The 20548-nt window shown below is 35.2% G+C and overlaps 1 protein-coding gene across 6 annotated transcripts in view; it reads right to left on the bottom strand.

Annotated features, from left to right (window-relative positions):
* LOC127094021 (cucumber peeling cupredoxin) overlaps positions 1 to 20548 on the bottom strand; it is a 147704-nt gene that overhangs the window by 61311 nt on the left and 65845 nt on the right. For 2 of the 6 annotated variants that reach the window (XM_051032915.1, XM_051032964.1), the window contains exon 2: positions 2615 to 2863. In XM_051032915.1, the coding sequence (XP_050888872.1) occupies positions 2615 to 2863 (249 nt within the window). Of the gene's footprint in view, positions 1 to 2269; positions 2864 to 2941; positions 3210 to 20548 lie in introns of those variants that run through there. The other 4 variants (XM_051033046.1, XM_051033182.1, XM_051033091.1 and 1 more) reach the window with 4 other exon arrangements.

Genomic DNA, 20548 nt, shown 5'->3' with positions numbered 1-20548 from the left:
AAAAGCCACACTCAGAATATATCCTTTTGAGGATAGTATTGTCTTACGATTAGTCGTTCTGACGATAATATCTTTAAATGGGATCCATGACTCTAGGAATCATGTTTAGAACCGTGGAGACAATGGTTGTGTAGTGTTGACCTGTAAGACTTAGGACTCGTTAGATAAATACGAAGACCTTACGTAGAATAGATCATCTTTAAGATATTATCTTCTTACGATCTGTCGTTCTGATGATAATATTCTTGAATAGGGTATATGACTCTAGGAACCTTTTTAAATCCTAGAGTCTACATGTGGTTGGATTTCCTATTCCTGGAACATTTTCTCCATGAAACAATTAATCATAATGTTCCAATGATCACAAACCCAACTGTACATACATAAACATCAAAATTTCCACATTTAGCATGTGCCCATTTTAAAGGAATCTAAAGACTCTATTGATTGCAAGCATTTAGAAGACATAGATAGCAATTAGAAAAGTACTTATTCATTCAAGTTCAGAAATCCAAAGCTAGGATTGATCAAGGGGTTGATCTCATACGTGAAAAAAATTAGAAGGAACGACTTTTGTGTTGAGTATGATGACCTGTTGATTATCATGAACACCGAGGTGGATGCTTGGGCCATTTTTACTTTGGAACAATTTTATGACCCTCCCTTGAGGTGTTGCACCTTCCGGGGCTTCCAGTTGGCTCCAACACTGGAAGAGTTCTCACATCCAACTAATTAAGTGTCTAGGAATGAAGCAGATTTATTGATTTCGAAACAAAACAAAAAATAACAATGTCTTACTCTTGTACCATCAATTCAAGTCTGGGAATTTTTGTAGGTTTTCCTTGTACATAAACGTGTTTTTCATGTCAAGGAGCATGGAGCACGCCAACTATGTTTGAAAAGAAACATGAATGTAGTTATATAATATATTTTATATTATTGTAGGGTAACTTGTGTATAAAACTACGAGAAAGAATATTGTTGTCTCCAACTCTTTATGAAATTGTTTCTATGCTAACAAATTCAAAATAATTGTGTGAAATTAAGGATCCGGAGTCTTAAATTTGTTACATTAGTCGTTCGCAAAAACCATGTCATTTTTAAGCCTTTGAATGGTTTGTATGTTTGCAAAAGAGTTCTCTGAAGGAAAAAAAATAGCAATAAAATATTGAAATTAATAATTTTATAAAGAAAAAATAATAATGTCAAATATTTAGAATATAAAAGTATATTTTGTTAACAACAAATGCAATATTTGGGATAAAAAGTTAATACCTTCTCATCTAACAAAATGGTTTCTACGAATATTTGTTGTTCATCGTTTAGCAGATTATAAATGTCTCACAATCGAAAGACTCTAACTCGAAGTAACCAATCATCATGATTAGTGTTAAGATCTAAGATTGAATTTTCCATTGTTGATTATCTGTTAATATGGATATATAATGAATCTAATAGTTGTTATGATGAGGTATTTAAAAGTTAACAAATTGTTGTTTATTTATGTTTATAGTTTTTAAACGGCTAAATGAATGCAATTCTGATAGTAATAAATGAATATTTTTATTGTCATTATATCATGTCTTTTTATGTTTATAGTTCTTAATCGGTTAAATGAATGCAATTGTGATAATAATAAGTGAATATTTTTATTGTCATTATTTCATGTCTTATATTTTAAAAAATAAGGTTTAAATATTTATAATAATAATAATAATAATAATAATAATAATAATATACGTCTTTATTAAGGTATTTATAAAGAGAGAATATTTTATTTTTGTAACATTTTATTATGTGTGGTTAATTTTCAATTTTCAGTAATAATTCAAAATTTAAATATTTATTATTTTTATTATTGAATTTAACTCTGAACAACTTTAAATATAGTTTATTGTAAACATTTTATCAAGATTTGGTTTTTTGTATTAGTATTAAAAAATTTAAATATTTATTATTAAAAATATCTATGTTTATTATTTTATAATGTTAATATCTATGTTTATTATTTTATAATTTAAATAAAATTATTTTTATTATTAAAAATAATAAATGTAATTAATTATTAACATGAATAAAATATTTATAATGATATTAATATATAAGTAAATGCTTTATTTTTGTGATGCTATTAATATTTGAGATAAAAATATTATATGTTTTAAACTTTTTTTTAAATTGAATAAAATAAAATAATAGGGATTAATTACTTTTACATTGTCTGTATATATCAATAAAATAAAATAAAATAAAATAAAAGTAAAACTTATTTCAATATCCAACCGATAGGATTATGACAATATAAAATCATTTTACATTGTCTGTATATATCAATTAAATCTTATTGATAATACAAATTAAATATATCCTAAACCCTAATTATAGAACATCAAATCCAAAAATTGAAACAGTGTAAATAACCATTCCAAAAAAAACTGGTGTGTCTAAACCAACAAGTTTATGACAATAGCAATGAGAGCAGGGAAAGTAGCAACGATAGCAGTGGCCGAACCCGGTGATGGAGGAGTTGCATCAGGCTGAGTTGGAGAAGAAGGGGATGGTGTTCCTCCGCTGGTAGGTGGAGTAGGAGTGGTTCCAGATGAAGGAGGAGTAGGTGAAGGAGGAGTAGATGAAGGAGGAGTAGATGAAGAAGATGTTGGAACTTTAATGGTTAGCTTTTGACCGCCAGATTGACAATGGGATGAGACGGTACATATGAAATAGAAATCACCAGTTCTGTTAAGAGTCACTCTTGCTGGTGATGTTGTTATTATGTCATTTGTATTTTGATTCACATTGCAGTTGTCAAAGTCTGCCTTGTTGGTTGCAGCAACAGTGTGCGCACCCGCAAAGAAATTGAAAACTGTAATAGCAGCATTAGGGTAAGACACTATTTCATTCAATCAAATTAATATTTTTAAAAGATAAAATAAAAACTCACCTAGAACATCGTTTTGTTTGAATGTGTTATTGGACGCCCAGTCAGAGTAAAACTTAGCGCCAGCACTACTTGTCCAACCTGTTGAGTCTCCAACTGTATGATCTGCTGCTTCTGTTCTTTCCAATATTGTTGCAACAAAAGCAAAAACTACTAAAATAATTGACATATTCCTTAACTGAGACATTCTTTTTGTTCTTCTTAATCTTTGTTTTCAAGTCGCCCCTGTTTGTTTGTGTATTTCTGTTTATCAGAAACACTTGAATTGAATTTGATATTATACCTTCTCTTTTGATTCATTATATATAGAGAGGATTCACACGCTATCCTTACTTAATTATAGGAGGAACTTTTCTCATTGAAAGACTGACTATTTCTTTTTTCTTTAATTAACTAATTAAATTATGATAGAGTTGTTGAATTGGGTCAATATTTGGGTTCCGCTAAATGCATGGATATGTTATCTTATATTCTTCCCTTTCTCACCTATTCACACGTTATCTTATTAAATTTGTTGTTTAATTCGGTAAAGTTTATTGTTTAGACAAAGTAATAGAAATTTCTATCTTCAATGAACAATTTACTTCATATTTAAATCAATTAATATAGATTTTTTTCCTCATATTTCATTAATTTTTTTACTCAAATTCTATTATTTTTATCTATTTTTATTTTATTTACTAAATATCGAAGCTAATGAACCTCAAAGTTATTCTTAGTTCTCAGTTTGGTTGAAATCATTCAATGTTTTTTTTAAAATTGAAGAAATTGATTAAAAGTCAACCATGTATTAGATGAATCACAAATTAGAAGAATTGAAACAATATATTATATAAGCTTGATTCGAGTCACAATTTTGTCTGACTCAATTCATGAGTCAAAAGGAAATCAGTAATTTGGCGTTGAATGACTTGATTTGATTCATTATTGTGGTTGCTCAAATTTAAAAGTGAGAGTGTGAGTCAAAGCTGGTGTTGAAACATACTCTATTTTTGTTTTGAAACTAACAAACTATTTTAGATTCTTGAAAAAATTCCTAAAAACTCTATTCGACATTAAAACGCAAACGTACAAGTAAGTTCCTCAATCATCAAAGCTTAGAAAATTCTTTCATAATAATTTACATCTAAAAAAGAGCACAACCAACTTGGGGATTTAAAAGACCTTTCAAGGACAAAACTCACTATAGCACTCAAAGACAAATAAAAAATCTTGCCAGTCCCATGTGATATAAAATACAATTGGAACAATCTTCAGATATTAAAAAGCAACAAGTTCCCAAGTATGTCGTCATGACATCTCAGGAGTCACACTCCTCCTTTGGCTTCCACATAAATATTAAAAATTGTAAGGACAGTTTTGGTAAAAATATTTCAATGATTTCATTTCTCCCTATAAAAGGAAGTATCCCACTCACTGAAAAACACCTCTTTCCAAAATTAATATATCACTAGAGAGCTCATCATATTTAGTGTGTTAGTATTTATTTCATATCCTTACTCCCACATAATTAGAGTGTAAAGTTGTTGTAAACACCTCAAATATCAAAGTATATCATCACTAGATATACATATAAAAAATACTCCTGTAAACTTATGAGAAGCTTTGTCATTCAAAAGTGTAAGTCTAGTGAGGCTAAGAATACATAGACCAACATATATTGTAAGAAGAACCAAGTAAGGGAACAATCCAACCCCTCTTGTTGGGACATTCCTTTTTCCAACAACTGAAAGGTACCTTAGGGGATTCTGATATTTTGGACTTTTTGTGTGTGCTTACGCATAGAAGAATTTGATTGTGTTTGTGAATTCCAAAGACAAACTTTTTGTGAAGAAAAAGAATATGTTAGTCTCCAAGGGAATTTTGGTTGGGTTGCATAAAGGTCCTTGAGAATGAAACATTGGAGTTTCTAGCTCCTTCATTAGTTCAAACGGCTCGGGCAAGGGAATTTTCGTAGCATCGCATGGAGATCGCTCCAGATAAAATCTTGAAGTGCTTTGGTTCTCAAAAGGTTGTTGGCTCAAGATCGAGGAAACATCTTGAAGGATTTGTAGTTTAGTGTGTTACTTACAATAGAAGGAACATTAAGATTCACATATGTGTTTGTTAGTAGTTGGCTTTAAGTTTTCAGTTTATTAATTATTATATGGTGTGCTAAAAGACACTTGTAATAATTTCAAATTAGTGGAAGACCTATAATTTTTTAATTTTTCACCATTGGAGACTAGATTAAGTGCAAGCGAGGATGCTGCCCATAATCATTATAAATACTGGTGTACAATTCTCTCTATCATTCTCTTCTAATTTATGTACAATTTACATATTCTAGCATTGTATAACTTTATGGCTTTATCACTTTCTAGAATTATACGTTGTTAGTTTTATTGTTCATAACTGTTTAATGTTTAAGCTTATGTCTGTGTTAGATCTTGTTTGCTAAACACTGTCTTTGATGATTATATTTGTACAAACCTGTAATATGATAATCTTAATTCGATTGGTCAATATTTATTGATACATCTCGTTGCAAATTGAATTTTATTAAGCAGCACACATTTTTATAGGTTCTCCATAAAACCTCCAATGACAGCCTCCAACAAATTTATTAAATTTGTTGTTTAGTTCAAGTGATTCAATATTTTTATCGATAAAGTTTATTATTTAGACAAAGTAATAGAAAATTCTTTCTTCAATGAACAATTTATTTCATTTTTAAATCAATTAATTTAAATTTTTTTCTCATATCTTTTTAATTTTCTTACTAAAATTTTATTATTTTTATCTATTTTTTATTTTACTTACCATTTATCGAAGCTAATGTACCTCAAATTTATCCTTAATTCTCAGTTTGTCTGAAATCATTCAATGTTTTTTTTAAAATTGAAGAAATTGCTTAAAAGTAAACCATGTATGAGTTGAATCATAAATTAGGAGAGTTAAAACAATATTTTATATAAGTTTGATTCGAGTCACAATTTTGTCTATCAAGTCATGAGTAAATAGGAAATCATTGTTTTGGCGTTAAATTGCTTGATTTGATTCAAGGTTTTTCATGTCTGAATCAAAAGCATCTTGACTTGAGTCATAGTTATGTTTGACTCAAATCCAAAATGTATTCAATCTTGACTTGAGTCAAACTTCTACCTAACTTGAATCACAAATGTAAAATCTTGATTTTATCATCTCGATTTTAGTCACTTTTTTATTTTGAGGACCTGACTCGAATCATCTTCCTGATTTTTTTATTATCTATTTTGTACCTTAACTCTAGCACAAATAAAATAAAATAAAATCCCTCTAGTGTGAGCTTCACATTAATTCAGTTTTGAAAAAAAAACATTCATCTTTTAAAAAGATTTTTTTGCGTTCCCTCACAATCTTAAAAACTATAAAACATTTTGTAATCACACCAACTTTGTTTCAAATCAACGTTGAAGAAATACCTATTATTCGAGTTAATTTTTTGAGCACAAACAAGTTGTGTGTGAGAATCTTCCGGAAAGCTTCATCTTCAACATTTAACCAAAAATCCATTATTGTGGTTGCTCAAATTTAAAAGTGAGAGTGTGAGTCATAGCTGGTGTTGAAACATGCTCTATTTTTGTTTTGAAACTAACAAACTATTTTGGATTCTTGAAAAAATTCCTAAAAACTCTATTGGACATTAAAACGCAAACGTACAAGTAAGTTCATCAATCATCAAAGCATAGAAAATTCATTCATAATAATTTACATCTAAAAAAGAGCACAACCAACTTGGGGATTTAAAAGACCTTTTGAGGACAAAACTTACTACAACACTAAAAGACAAATAGAAAACCTTGTCAGCCCCATATGATATATAATGCAATTGGAACAATCTTCATATATTATAAAGCAACAAGTTCCCAAGTATATCGTCATGACTTCTGAGGAGTCACATTCCTCTTTTCGCTTTCACATAAATATATTAAAAATTATCAAGGACAGTTTTGGTAAAAATATTTCAACGATTTCATTTCTCTATATAAAAGGAAGTATCCCAGTCACTGAAAACCACATCTTTCCAAAATGAATATATCACTAGAGAGATCATAATATTTAGTATGTTAGCATTTATTTCATATCCTTATTTCCACATAGTTAGAGTGTAAAGTTGTTGTAAACACCTTAAATATCGAAATATATCATCACTAGATATACATATAAAAAATACTCATGTAAGCTTATGAGAAGCTTTGTCATTCATAAGTGTAAGTCTAGTGAGGCTAATAATACATATACCAACACATATTGTAAGAAGAACCAAGTAAGGGAAAATATCACGAGGTGTGAGGACTGGACTAACCAAGTTGGTGAATCAGGAGAAGTTCTTGAGTTTGATTTATTTTTAGTCCTTGCTTTATCTTATCTTCATACTATTAATCACCTCATACACATACTTAATTTTTAAAAACTCATTCTAACTTTCATTTTCCATGAAATTCATGAGAAAAATTATCTATTATTACAACATTGTTAAAATTTTAGAAGGTTACAATCCAACCCCTCTTGTTGGGACATTCCTTTTTCCAACAACTGGAAGGTACATTAGGGGATTATGATATTTTGGACTTTTTTTTGTGTGGTTACACATAGAAGAATCTAATTATATTTCTGAATTCTAGAGACAAACTTCTTGTGAATCAAAAGAATATGTTAGTCTCCAAGGGAATTTTGGTTGGGTTGCATGAAGGTCGTTGAGAATGAAACTTTGGGTTTCTAGCTCCTTCATTAGTTCTAAGGCTTGGACAAGAGAATTTTCGTAGGATCGCGTGGAGATCGCTGCAGATAAAATCTTGAAGTGCTTTGGTTCTCAAAAGGTTGTTGGCTCAAGATCGAGGAAACATCTTGAAGGATTTGTAGTTTAGTGGGTTACTTACAATAGAAGGAACATTAAGATTTAAATATGTGTTTGTTAGTAGTTGGATTTAAGTTTTCAGTTTATTAATGATTATATGGTGTGTTAAAAGACACTTGTAATAATTTCAAATTAGTGGAAGACCAATAAATTTTTAATGGTTCACCATTGGAGACTAGATTAAGTGCAATTGAGGACGCTGCACATAACCATTATAAATACTGGTGTACAATTCTTTGCATCATTCTCATCTAATTTATGTACAATTTTAATATTCTAGCATTTTATAACTTTATGGCTTTATCACTTTCTAGAATTATACGTTGTTAGGTTTATTGTGCATAATTTTTTAATGTTTAAGCTTATGTTTGTGTTATATCTTGTTTTCTAAACACCGTCTTTGGTGACTATATTTGTACAAATCTGTAATATTAGATTCTTAATTCGATTAGTAAATATTTATTTAAACATCTCGTTGCAAATTGAATTTCATTAAGCAGCAGACTATTTTTATCGGTTCTCCATAAAACCTCCATTGACATCTCCAACAAATCTATTAAATTTGTAGTTTGGTTCATGTGATTCAATATTTTTATAGGTAAATTTTATTGTTTGGACAAAGTTATTGAAATTTCTTTCTTCAATGAACAATTTATTTCATTTTTAAAGTAATTAATTAAATTTTTTCTCATATTTCATTAATTTTCATACTAAAATTTTATTATTTTTATCTATTTTTTATTTTACTTACCGTTTATCGAGGCTAATATACATCAAAGTTATCCTTAGTTCTCCGTTTGGTTGAAATCATTCAATGTTTTTTGAAAATTTAAGAAATTGATTAAAGGTCAACCGTGTATGAGATGAATCACAAATTAGAAGAATTGAAATAATATATTATATAAGTTTGATTCGAGTCACAATTTTGTCTGATTCAAGTCATGGGTAAATAGGAAATCAGTAATTTGGCGTTAAATGGCTTGATTTGATTCAAGGTTTTTCATGACTTGAATCATAGGCATCTTGACTTGAGTCATAGTTATGTTTGACTCAAATCATAAATGTATTAAACTTTGACTTGAGTCAAACTTCTACCTAACTTGAATCACAAATGTCAAATCTTGATTTTATCATCTCGATTTTAGTTACTTTTTTATTTTGAGGATCTGACTCGAATCATCTTGCTGATTTTTTTATTACCTATTTTGTACCTTAACTCTAGCACAAATAAAAATTAAAAAAAATTCTCTCTAGTGTGAGCTTCACATTAATTCAATTTTGAAATAAAACATTTATCTTTTAAAAAGATTTTTTTGCATTCTCTCACAATTTAAAAAAAAACTATTTGTAATCATACAAACTTTATTTCAAATCAACTTTGAAGAAATACTTATTAATCGAGTTAATTTTTTGAGCACAAACAAGTTGTGTGTGAGAATCTTCCAGAAAGCTTCATCTTCAACATTTAACCAAAAATCTATTATTGTGGTTGCTCAAATTTAAAAGTGAAAGTGTGAGTCCTAGCTGGTGTTGAAACATACTCTATTTTTGTTTTGAAACTAACAAACTATTTTGGATTCTTGAAAAAATTCCTAAAAACTCTATTGGACATTAAAACGCAAACGTACAAGTAAGTTCATCAATCATCAAAGTTTAAGTTCATCAATCATCAAAGTTTATAAAATTCTTTCATAATAATTTACATCTAAGAAAGAGAACAACCAACTTGGGGATTTAAAAGACCTTCTGAGGACAAAACTCACTACAACACTAAAAGACAAATAGAAAATCTTGCCAGCTCCATGTGACATAAAATAAAATTGGAACAATCTTCATATATTATAAAGCAATAAGTTCACAAGTATATCGTCGTGACTTATGAGGAGTCACATTCCCCTTTTGGCTTTCACATAAATATATTAAAAATTGTCAAGGACAGTTTTGGTAAAAATATTTCAATGATTTCATTTCTCTCTATAAAAGGAAGTATCCCACTCACTGAAAACCACATCTTTCCAAAATGAATATATCACTAGAGAGATCATCATATTTAGTGTGTTAGCATTTATTTCATATCCTTACTTCCACATAGTTAGAGTGTAAAGTTGTTGTAAACACCTTAAATATCGAAGTATATCATCACTAGATATACATATAAAAATACTCATGTAAGCTTATGAGAAGCTTTGTCATTCATAAGTGTAAGTCTAGTGAGGCTAATAATACATATACCAACACATATTGCAAGAAGAACCAAGTAAGGGAAAATATCACGAGGTGTGAGGACTGGACGAAACAAGTTGTTGAATCAAGAGAAGTTCTTGAGTTTGATTTATTTTTAATTCTTGCTTTATCTTATCTTCATACTATTAATCACCTGCTACACATACTTAATATATTAAAAACTCATTCTAACTCTTCTTTTCTATGAAATTCATGAGAAAAATTATCTATTATTACATCATTGTTAAAATTTTAGAAGGTTACAATCCAACCCCTCTTGTTGGGACATTTCCTTTTCCAACAACTGGAAGGTACATTAGGGGATTCCGATATTTTGGATTTTTTTTTGTGTGCTTACACATAGAAGAATCTGATTGTATTTCTGAATTCTAGAGACAAACTTCTTGTGAAGAAAAAGAATATGCTAGTCTCAAAGGGAATTTTGGTTGGGTTGCATGAAGGTCGTTGAGAATGAAACTTTGGAGTTTCTAGCTCCTTCATTAGTTCAAAGGCTCGGACAAGGGAATTGTCGTAGGATCGCATGGAGATCGCTGCAGATAAAATCTTGAAGTGCTTTGGTTCTCAAAAGGTGGTTGGCTCAAGATCGAGGAAACATCTTGAAGGATTTGTAGTTTAGTGTGTTACTTACAATAGAAGGAACATTAAGATTCAAATATGTGTTTGTTAGTAGTTGGCTTTAAATTTTCAATTAATTAATGATTATATGGTGTTTTAAAAGACACTTGTAATAATTTCAAATTAGTGGAAGACCAATAAATTTTTAATGGTTCACCATTGGGGATAAGATTAAGTGCAATTGAGGACGTTGCTCATAACCGTTATATATACTGGTGTACAATTCTCTCTATCATTCTCTTCTAATTTATGTACAATTTTAACATTTTAGCATTGTAGAACTTTATGGCTTTATCACTTTCTAGAATTATACATTGTTAGGTTTATTGTGCATAATTTTTTAATCTTTAAGCTTATGTTTGTGTTAGATCTTGTATCTAAACACTGTATTTGGTGATTATATTTGTACAAACCTGTAATATTAGATTCTTAATTCAATTAGTAAATATTTATTTAAACATCTTGTTTCAAATTGAATTTCATTAAGCAACACACTATTTTTATCGGTTCTCCATAAAACCTCTAATGACAGCTCCAACAAATTTATTAAATTTGTAGTTTAGTTCAAGTGATTCAATATTTTTATAGGTAAAATTTATTGTTTGGACAAAGTAATTGAAATTTCTTTCTTCAATGGACAATTTATTTCATTTTTAAAGTAATTAATTTAAATTTTTTCTCATATTTCATTTATTTTCTAAAGAAAACTTTATTATTTTTATCTATTTTTTATTTTACTTACCATTTATCGAAGCTAATATTCTTCAAAGTTATCCTTAGTTCTCAGTTTGGTTGAAATCATTCAATGTTTTTTTTTAAATTGAAGAAATTGATTAAAAGTTAACCATGTATGAGATGAATCACAAATTAGAAGAATTGAAACAATATATTATATAAGTTTGATTCGAGTCACAATTTTGTCTGACTCAAGTCATGAGTAAATAGAAAATCAGTAATTTGGCGTTAAATAACTGTCGCAACCTGAAAAAAGAATGCGAAAAAACAACCGGCAAAAAAAGAAATGACAGAAGAGTCGCCACCGTGCGTTATTTATCCCAAAGGAGGGAAAGGAAACGCTCGAAGTAAACCTGAAAAAAGGAAAGAAAAAGACAAGGTCTCGCAACCAAATCTTGGGTTCGTGAGCCGATTATGCGAAGGGAAGGTATTAGCACCCCTATGAATCCGTAGTACTCTACGGGATCCACTTTTGTTGTTCTTGTCTAAAGGGTGTAGGTTTATCTAATGTACTATTTACTAAAAGAGGGGTTAAAAGAAAATGACTCGCACGGATGTCGCATCCACTGCATACGTATCTCATATGAACATGAGAATCAGAGTCTTTGTAGCTCGGCTACCTAGGGGTTAAAGAGGAGTGTGCTCGCTAAGACATCGCGTCTCCTGCCTACATATCTCATTTGGAATGCGAATCAGAGCAAGCCGTAGTTCGGCTAACTACGGGTTAAGGGTTGTGTTTTAGGATGAACGACGTTACTACGCAATCTATCGGATTCTCGACCTTTGGAGACTTACTCGCCTGTAGTAGAAGAAGTCAACGTGTTCTTAGGAGAAGAAAAATCAATGAGTTGGTTTGTGTTTTAGGAATGCTCATGCAAGGAAGTCCTAGACGAAGGAACAATGCTACCTTAATTGACATGCAAACGAGAGACTGTACAAAGCCTAGCAATCTTATGGGGAAACGATCACATCACACAAAACATGTATCTTAAAGTAAACACACCAATAGGGGGGCTCAAACATACATGGGTATGGCTTTAGTCAAGAGGGGTCATATCAACCTCGACAAACAAGCCATGGAAAGGTAATCAAATGGGCTCTTAACCCCTGACATTGAACGTCAGGGTGAGCAAATCAAAAGGGTAATGAGGATAAGACCTCATAGCTCTTAACCCTGGACAGGGTGAGTTCATGACAAAAAGTGGGGATTCAGAAAGGTGGAACCCTCTCCACTGACTGACCGAACAAAAGATCTTGGGCTTTTGTTCTGAAGCATCGACACGTAGTGCGAGCATAAAGAACGACACACTGAATAATGAGGGATTGATTACTAATCCCTTTTATCCGTCAATTACCTCTGCATGGAGGTCTTTGGGCCCAAAAGTAAACAAACAAAAGAAAACATTGCCTCCTATTGAGGTCTTCCAGCTAAGAAAGCTGTAAAATGCGGGAAAGATAAAGGATCAAGAGATCTACCACACGGATAAAGATCCGAAGTAACAGCAACTAAAGAAATAAGAAACCTAGAGATCTCTCGAGCTGGCACCATCAAAGAAAGCAAGTCAATACAGGTAATCGGAATAAATCTCTAAATGGTATCCCACAAATAAAGTGGAATGCCAAGCAAGCTATCCTTTAAGGAGTCATGTGATCCCTCACCAAAAACTCAACAAACAGGTTAGAGTGACAAGATGGGGCGCAATCAAGAGTTGTCCCAAATCAAAATGTAACCACATGAATCATGGCATTAAAATTCACAACCTCACAAAAAGCAACCAAGTGTAGGAGGCTTAAACCTCTTGTTAAACACATGCATCAAAAGGGTATCAAAATTCAAAGTCAGGGGCAAGGATCCACACATCAAGACATGACATACATACTAAAACATGTGCCCACATGCAAAACCTAACGATAATACCTCATACATTCAGAGCATTCAAAGTGAAAGCATAGAGTAATGGAAATAGGGCAAACCTGGTTGGAGAGATCGAATGAATTTGAATTTCCCGGTTGGGTTTGCAAAGCAATCTGAGGGTTTATATGAGATGGAATTGGCTCTTTGCAGATGAGTTCCTTTCAGTCTCTGGAGGTTGCTCTGAACTCTGTTAGCTCTTCTCTCACTATCTTTTTCCCAGGGGTTTTTTGGGAGATGGAAGTCTAGAATTTATAACCTGATTTTTGTGACTTTGTGGGCTCAAAAGAGAGAGGTCCAAGTCCAAGATTTTTATGTTATATTTTATTTATTTATTTATTTATTTTATTTTATTTCAAAACGCGTGGGTTTCGCCTAGCGAGCATGACAGTTCATGAACAAACTTTTGCTCCTTCAAGATTAACGTTTTGACTGATGAATAGACCCCACTTGAACATGTTGGAAGTATCTCAACCCATTCCCTTGTGTTGACTGATCACCCAGATAGGACCCACAAAGTGTCTTGGATGATATTCAAGTTTCTTGGATCTAATTCCGATTGACATGATGAAATGCAATATGAAATGTTAAATGACCTAAAAATGAATGCATGCATGAGGGGGCAAATTTTGAGGTATTACAGCTGCCCCTATTCAATCAACTGGAGACCCGAAAAGAAGATAGCAACGGCTTTCGCACTTTCGAGGTATCAAGGGATTGAATACAATAAAAGCCCGAAAATTTACACTGAAGTGATGTGAAGTAACAATGCCTGTCAGAATCGGCAAAGAGGTGGTCTTGAAAGAAGAATCCGTCTGGTACGGTGAGAGTCAGTCTGAATACCGAAAAAGAATGTTAACCTGGATACCAAAATAAATGGTAACACAGAAATAACCATGGCCTGAATGCCGCTCATCAGTCTGAATACTGGAAATGACTTCGATCTGAACATCGGAAGATATGAGATTATTAATATCGGTCTGAACACCGAGAGGCTGGCCTGAATGCCACAAGTTGCGTCGACCTGAATGTCGGAAACTTCTTCGATCTGAACATCGGAAAACTGGCCTGAATGCCACTTCGATCTGAATATCGGAAAATCGGCCTGAATGCCACTTCGATCTGAATATCGGAAAATTGGCCTGAATGCCACGAGTTGCATCGACCTGAACGTCGGAAACTTCTTCGATCTGAACATCGGAAAACTGGCCTGAACGCCACTTCGGTCTGAATACCGGAAACTGGCCTGAATACCACTTCGGTCTGAATATCAGAAAATTGGCCTGAATGCCACTTCGATCTGAATATCAGAAAATTGGCCTGAATGCCACAAGTTGCATCGACCTGAACGTCGGAAACTTCTTCGATCTGAACATCGGAAAATTGGCTTGAATGCCACTTCGGTTTGAATACCGGAAAAACTTCATGCCTGTCAGCATCGGCAGAAATAGGGAAAGATAATAGAGGCGACGCATGGGCCAATGACACTTGTTGGGGATAATAAAGGTAAGTCATGAACAATCTTCAGTCTGAGTACTGGAAACAACTTCTGGCTTATCACTTGAGATACCGAGAATGTTTTATGCTTACATGCGTATGTTTGAATTTTTCAATGGCGTAATGCTCCATGAAAATGGAAATGCTACGTGATTTGGCAATGCAATATGATTCTACATGCAGGGATGCGAAATGTTGGGTAGAATGCCAAGCCGAGGCAAGGGAATCTGCTGGGGAAATGATCACCATCTTCTGGACCCTGGCAAGGCTGTTGGAGATGCACAGCGCAAAGAACTCTGTGGGGAAATGACCCGCCACACGGTGTTCTAGCAATGACGAAATACCGAGACTCTGACTGGGGAGAGAACGGCACTAAAAACCTGCTGTTGGGGAAAGCGATAGTGGTTATGGCAACCATAACCTGCGAGAGAGACGACTTAGCAGGGGAAGCAAACACCGATACGGTACCGAGATTCTGCTTCAAGGAGAGACCATGGATCTGGCGTCGAGATCATCGATCTGGCATCGAACCCTGAGGAGAAGCCGCTTCTGCTGGGAAGATACAGTCTAGCACTGTCAACTCCGCTGGGGATATATAGTCTGGCACTGTCAACTCTACTGGGGAGTGTATATTCTGAAACAACCGCTTAGGGGAGGTACAGCAGTGAGAGTCTGCTGGGGATCGAAGAATCCAATGCTCTGATCAGCTCTGCAGGGATAAGATACCAACTTCGACTGTTGGGGGAAAACATTCGCGATCATCGGCTGGGAACCTTAAGGAAATGCCCCGAGGGTACCTGTTCTGAATAGACGATCTAAAGCACTTGACATTTACAACAATTTTAAATGTTTATTAAGCATGTACCTGTAAAGCTCTTATGTTTCATGATGCAATGTTTATAAAAAATTCGGACGTCATTTTTGCAAACAAAACAGTAAAATGAAAAATGGACACAGTGATGTACTGAATAACATGATTTTATTGATTGACTGGCCTCTAAATGGGCATTTATATCAGGAAGCAATCCCTGGAAAGAGGTAATCGCACAAAAGATAAAAACATAAATTAATCTAATGGCAATGTGAAATGGATTTCTATTGGATTCCAATTCTGCTATGACTTGCTCGTCTTCAAGATCCTCCAGATGATCAGCTTTCCAAAAAGAGTGATTGGAATGTTTCCTACCTTTCGGAAGTTTCCGGTTATTGACACGAGATGAGATTCAGAACTACTCAGAACGCAGTCATTCGTTTAATCCCTAACTTTTGCCTAGATCGCCCTTTTCGGGTTTTCAATCTACCGGGATACCCATTTTTGCCTAAGTTGCCTTTTCAGGTTTTCAACTTACCGGGTGTACGATCTTTTCATTTTTAATCCCTAATTTTTGCCTGAACCTTTTCATTTTCTTGGTTCGTCGGGATGCCCATTTTTTGCCTGGACTATTCTTTTTACTGTCCAGCGGGTCTATTTTATGCGAAGTATTTTTTAACTGAGTCTGAGTTCACAGGGGAAGTGAAGTTTTCACCATCCATCGTTGCAAGCATTAAGGCCCGACCATCAAAAACCTTGGTGACAATATACGGTCCATCATAGTTAGGAGTCCACTTGCCCCTGTGATCTGTCTGAGGAGGAAGGATCCTTTTCAACACTAAATCTCCGACTTGGAAACATCGAGGACGCACTTTCTGATCAAAGGCTCTCTTCATCCGACTCTGATACAACTGCCTATGACAAATGGCTGTCATTCGCTTCTCTTCGATAAGACTCAACTCATTGAACCTTGTCCGAACCCATTCAGCTTCGTCTAACTTGACATCCAACAGGACTCTTAGAGAAGGAATTTCCACTTCAACAGGTAGGACTGCTTCCATACCATACACAAGGGAGTAAGGGGTTGCCCCGGTCGATGTACATACTGAAGTACGGTACCCATGCAAGGCGAAGGGTATCATCTCATGCCAATCTCTGTAAGTAACGATCATCTTCTGCACAATCTTCTTTATGTTCTTATTTGCCGCCTCAACAACACCGTTCATCTTAGGGCGGTAAGGGGAAGAATTGTGATCCTGAATGTTGAAGTTCTGGCACAACTCCTTCATCATTTTGTTGTTGAGATTAGAACCATTATCAGTAATGATTCTTTCGGGAATCCCATAGCGACAAATGATTTCTTTCTTGATGAAACGGGCAACCACATGTCTGGTGACATTCGCGAACGATGTTGCTTCGACCCACTTGGTGAAATAGTCGATGGCAACAAGGATGAAGTGATGCCCATTGGAGGCGATCGACTCAATCTTTCCAATGATATCGATGCCCCACATAGCAAAAGGCCACGACGAAGACATCACATTCAAAGGATTTGGCGGCACATGTACCTTATCAGCATAAATCTGGCATTTATGACACTTCCGAGCATATTTGAAACAATCAGATTCCATGGTCATCCAGTAATATCCCGCTCTCAACAATTTCTTAGCCATTGCATGTCCGCCGGCATGAGTACCGAAGGAGCCTTCATGAACTTCCTGCATTAACATATCTGCTTCGTGTCTATCCACGCATCTAAGCAGAACCATGTCGAAGTTCCTCTTATACAGCACATCTTCTTTGTTCAAGAAGAAACTGCCTGCCAATCTTCTCAAAGTCTTTTTATCATTGTTGGATGCCCCTGCAGGGTACTCTTGATTCTTCAGAAAGCGCTTGATGTCGTGATACCAGGGCTTGTCGTCAACTACCAGTTCAGCAGCAAACACATACGCGGCCCTGTCGAGGCACATCACATCGATCCTGGGAGCGTGGTTCCACCGAATCACGTTGATCATGGAGGATAGAGTAGCAAGAGCATCTTCCATCTGGTTTTCGCCACGAGGTATATGATACAACTTTACTGTCATGAAGAAAGTCAACAGTCTTCTCGTGTAATCTCTGTAAGGGACCATATTGGGCTGGAGGGTGTTCCAATCACCATTCACTTGATTGATCACTAGAGCTGAATCTCCGAAGATGTCTAAAGTCTTGATTCTCAAGTCAATGGCTTTCTCAAGACCCAAGATACAGGCTTCATACTCAGCTTCATTATTTGTGCATTCAAAAGTCAGACGAGCGGTGAAAGGCATGTGGGCACCTTTCGGAGTAGTAATGACAGCGCCAATTCCACTTCCTCTGGCATTGATAGCCCCATTAAACAACAAAGTCCACTTTTCGTCTGGATCAGGTCCCTCCTCAACAACTGGCTCTTCGCAGTCTTTTATCTTGAGGAACATGATGTCTTTATCTGGAAAATCAAACTTCATCGGCTCGTAATCTTCAACCGGCTGTTGAGCAAGATAGTCTGGCAGAAAACTCCCCTTGATGGCTTTCTGGGATGTATACTGGATATCGTACTCTGTCAGTACCATTTTCCAACGAGCAACCCTTCCGGTGAGAGTTGGCTTCTCAAATATATACTTGACTGGATCCATCTTGGAGATCAGTAAGGTTGTATTGTCTCAAACGCTTAGCAGCCCATGCAAGTGCACAACATGTCTTTTCAAGCATTGAGTATCTCGACTCGCAATCTGTGAATTTCTTACTCAGGTAGTAGATGGCATGCTCTTTCCTACCTGTCTCGTCGTGTTGACCGAGAACACAACCCATGGAATTGTCTAGTACTGTCAAATACATAATCAGCGGTCTCCCTGGGACTGGAGGCATAAGGATAGGAGGATTCTGCAAATACTCTTTTATCTTCTCAAAAGCCCTTTGGCAACCATCATTTCACCTGATAGCCTGATCTTTTCTTAGCAACTTGAAAATTGGCTCACATGTGGCTGTTAGGTGAGAGATGAACCTTGCAATGTAGTTCAACCTTCCTAAGAAACCACAAACTTGTTTCTCTGTTCTTGGCTCAGGCATTTCCTGTATCGCTTTTACTTTGGCCGGATCCACCTCAATCCCTTTTTCACTAACAATAAAACCCAGTAGTTTTCCAGATCTCCCCCCAAAAGTACACTTGTTCGGATTAAACAATTTCTACAAATTCGCCAAATGTTCTTCTTCCGTCTGAGATTTGGCAATCATATCATCAACATAAACCTCGATTTCATGATGAATCATATCATGGAAAAGACTCACCATCGCTCGTTGATATGTTGCTTCGACATTTTTCAGACCAAACGGCATCACCTTGTAGCAGAAGGTGCCCCATGGGGTTATGAATGTTGTCTTCTCCATGTCTTTTGGTGCCATCTTAATTTGATTATAACCAGAAAAGCCATCCATGAAGGAGAATACCGAGAACTGAGCTGTGTTATCCATCAAAACGTTGATGTGAGGTAATGTGAAATCATCTTTAGGACTAGCTCTGTTCAGATCCCGGTAGTCAACACACATCCGTACCTTTCCATCCTTCTTAGGTACTGGAACGATATTTGCAACCCATGGCGGATAATTTGTGACTGCTAGAAACCCTGCATCCAACTGTTTTTGCACTTCTTCCTTTATCTTGACAGCCATCTCTAGTCTTGTTCTTCTGAGCTTCTGCTTGACCGGAGGACAATCCTCTTTGAGAGGCAAACGGTGTACCACGATATCTGTGTCAAGCCCAGGCCTGTTCTGATAAGACCAGGCGAAGATGTCAACATACTCTTGCAGCAATTCAATCAGCCCCTTCTTCACATTATCTTCCAAAGCAGCCCCTATCTTGATTTCTCTCTTGGCGTCCTCGGTGCCGAGATTAATCACTTCAACAGACTCTTGATGCGGTTGAATGACCCTTTCCTCCTGTTTTAATAACCTGGTAAGTTCTTCAGGGAGTTCACAGTCTTCATCACCCTCTTCTTCAACTTGAAAGATTGGATTTTCAAAGTCGAAGCGAGCCATAGCAGAATCGTTATCAATAGGATCCGGTGATGTGCATCTGCGTGAGTGATGGTATGTGCTTATGAGTGTGAACAAGGAATGAAAACTAGACAAAACATTGCCAAATACATTTTTTGATTTTGAAAACTATAAAAAATAGAAAGACAGTGAGCAAAACATTTGAATGCAAAAAGACGTCTTTTATTTATGATAAAAAATGCAAGTATCCACATAGATGAGCCCTACAATGAGTCATTACGCCCTGGGCGGAACGTAAGACTTGGACATGCATGAATAAACAAGAAAAATTACTCCTCCAGAAAAGTGGCTTGGACAATCTCTCCAGAAGACCAATTGTTGATGACTTCACCCGGGATCCTCGGACCCACCCAGTTATTGATGTTGCAATTACTATCCCCATCTTCATCGTTGACCACAGAGACCTGGCCATATGATTTGGCTTCTCCTTCAACCATGTTAACATTTGCCCCATCATGCTGTGGCATGGGATTGTTGACAACATTAGGAGCCGGTGCAAGGTCGATGGCCTTTGAATCTATGAGGTCCTGAACTACGTGCTTAAAAGCTTTGCAGTTCTCAATGTTATGGCCAGGTGCCCCAGAGTGGAAGCTACACCTAGCATTGGCGTCGTAACCCACAGGAAGTCTACCAACAGGGGGAGCCAGAGTGCGTAACTGCACAAGTTGTAGTCGTTGAAGGGTAGAAAGCAACTGAGCGTATGACATTGGAAGAGTGTCGAAACGCCGGTCCATCGTCCTTGGCCTCTGTTGATAAGCGGGTCTGTTACCCGGTTGTTGTGGTTGTAGTGGTGCTGCAGCTGGAATGGTCACGGCCACAACGTACGGTTGTTGATGATAGCTCTGA

The sequence above is a fragment of the Lathyrus oleraceus genome, chromosome 1, assembly GCF_024323335.1.
Source record: "Lathyrus oleraceus cultivar Zhongwan6 chromosome 1, CAAS_Psat_ZW6_1.0, whole genome shotgun sequence".
In the NCBI taxonomy this organism is placed as follows: Eukaryota; Viridiplantae; Streptophyta; class Magnoliopsida; order Fabales; family Fabaceae; genus Lathyrus; species Lathyrus oleraceus.
Note: the sequence above shows the minus strand (reverse complement) of the source record. Positions and strands in the feature narration are given on the sequence as shown.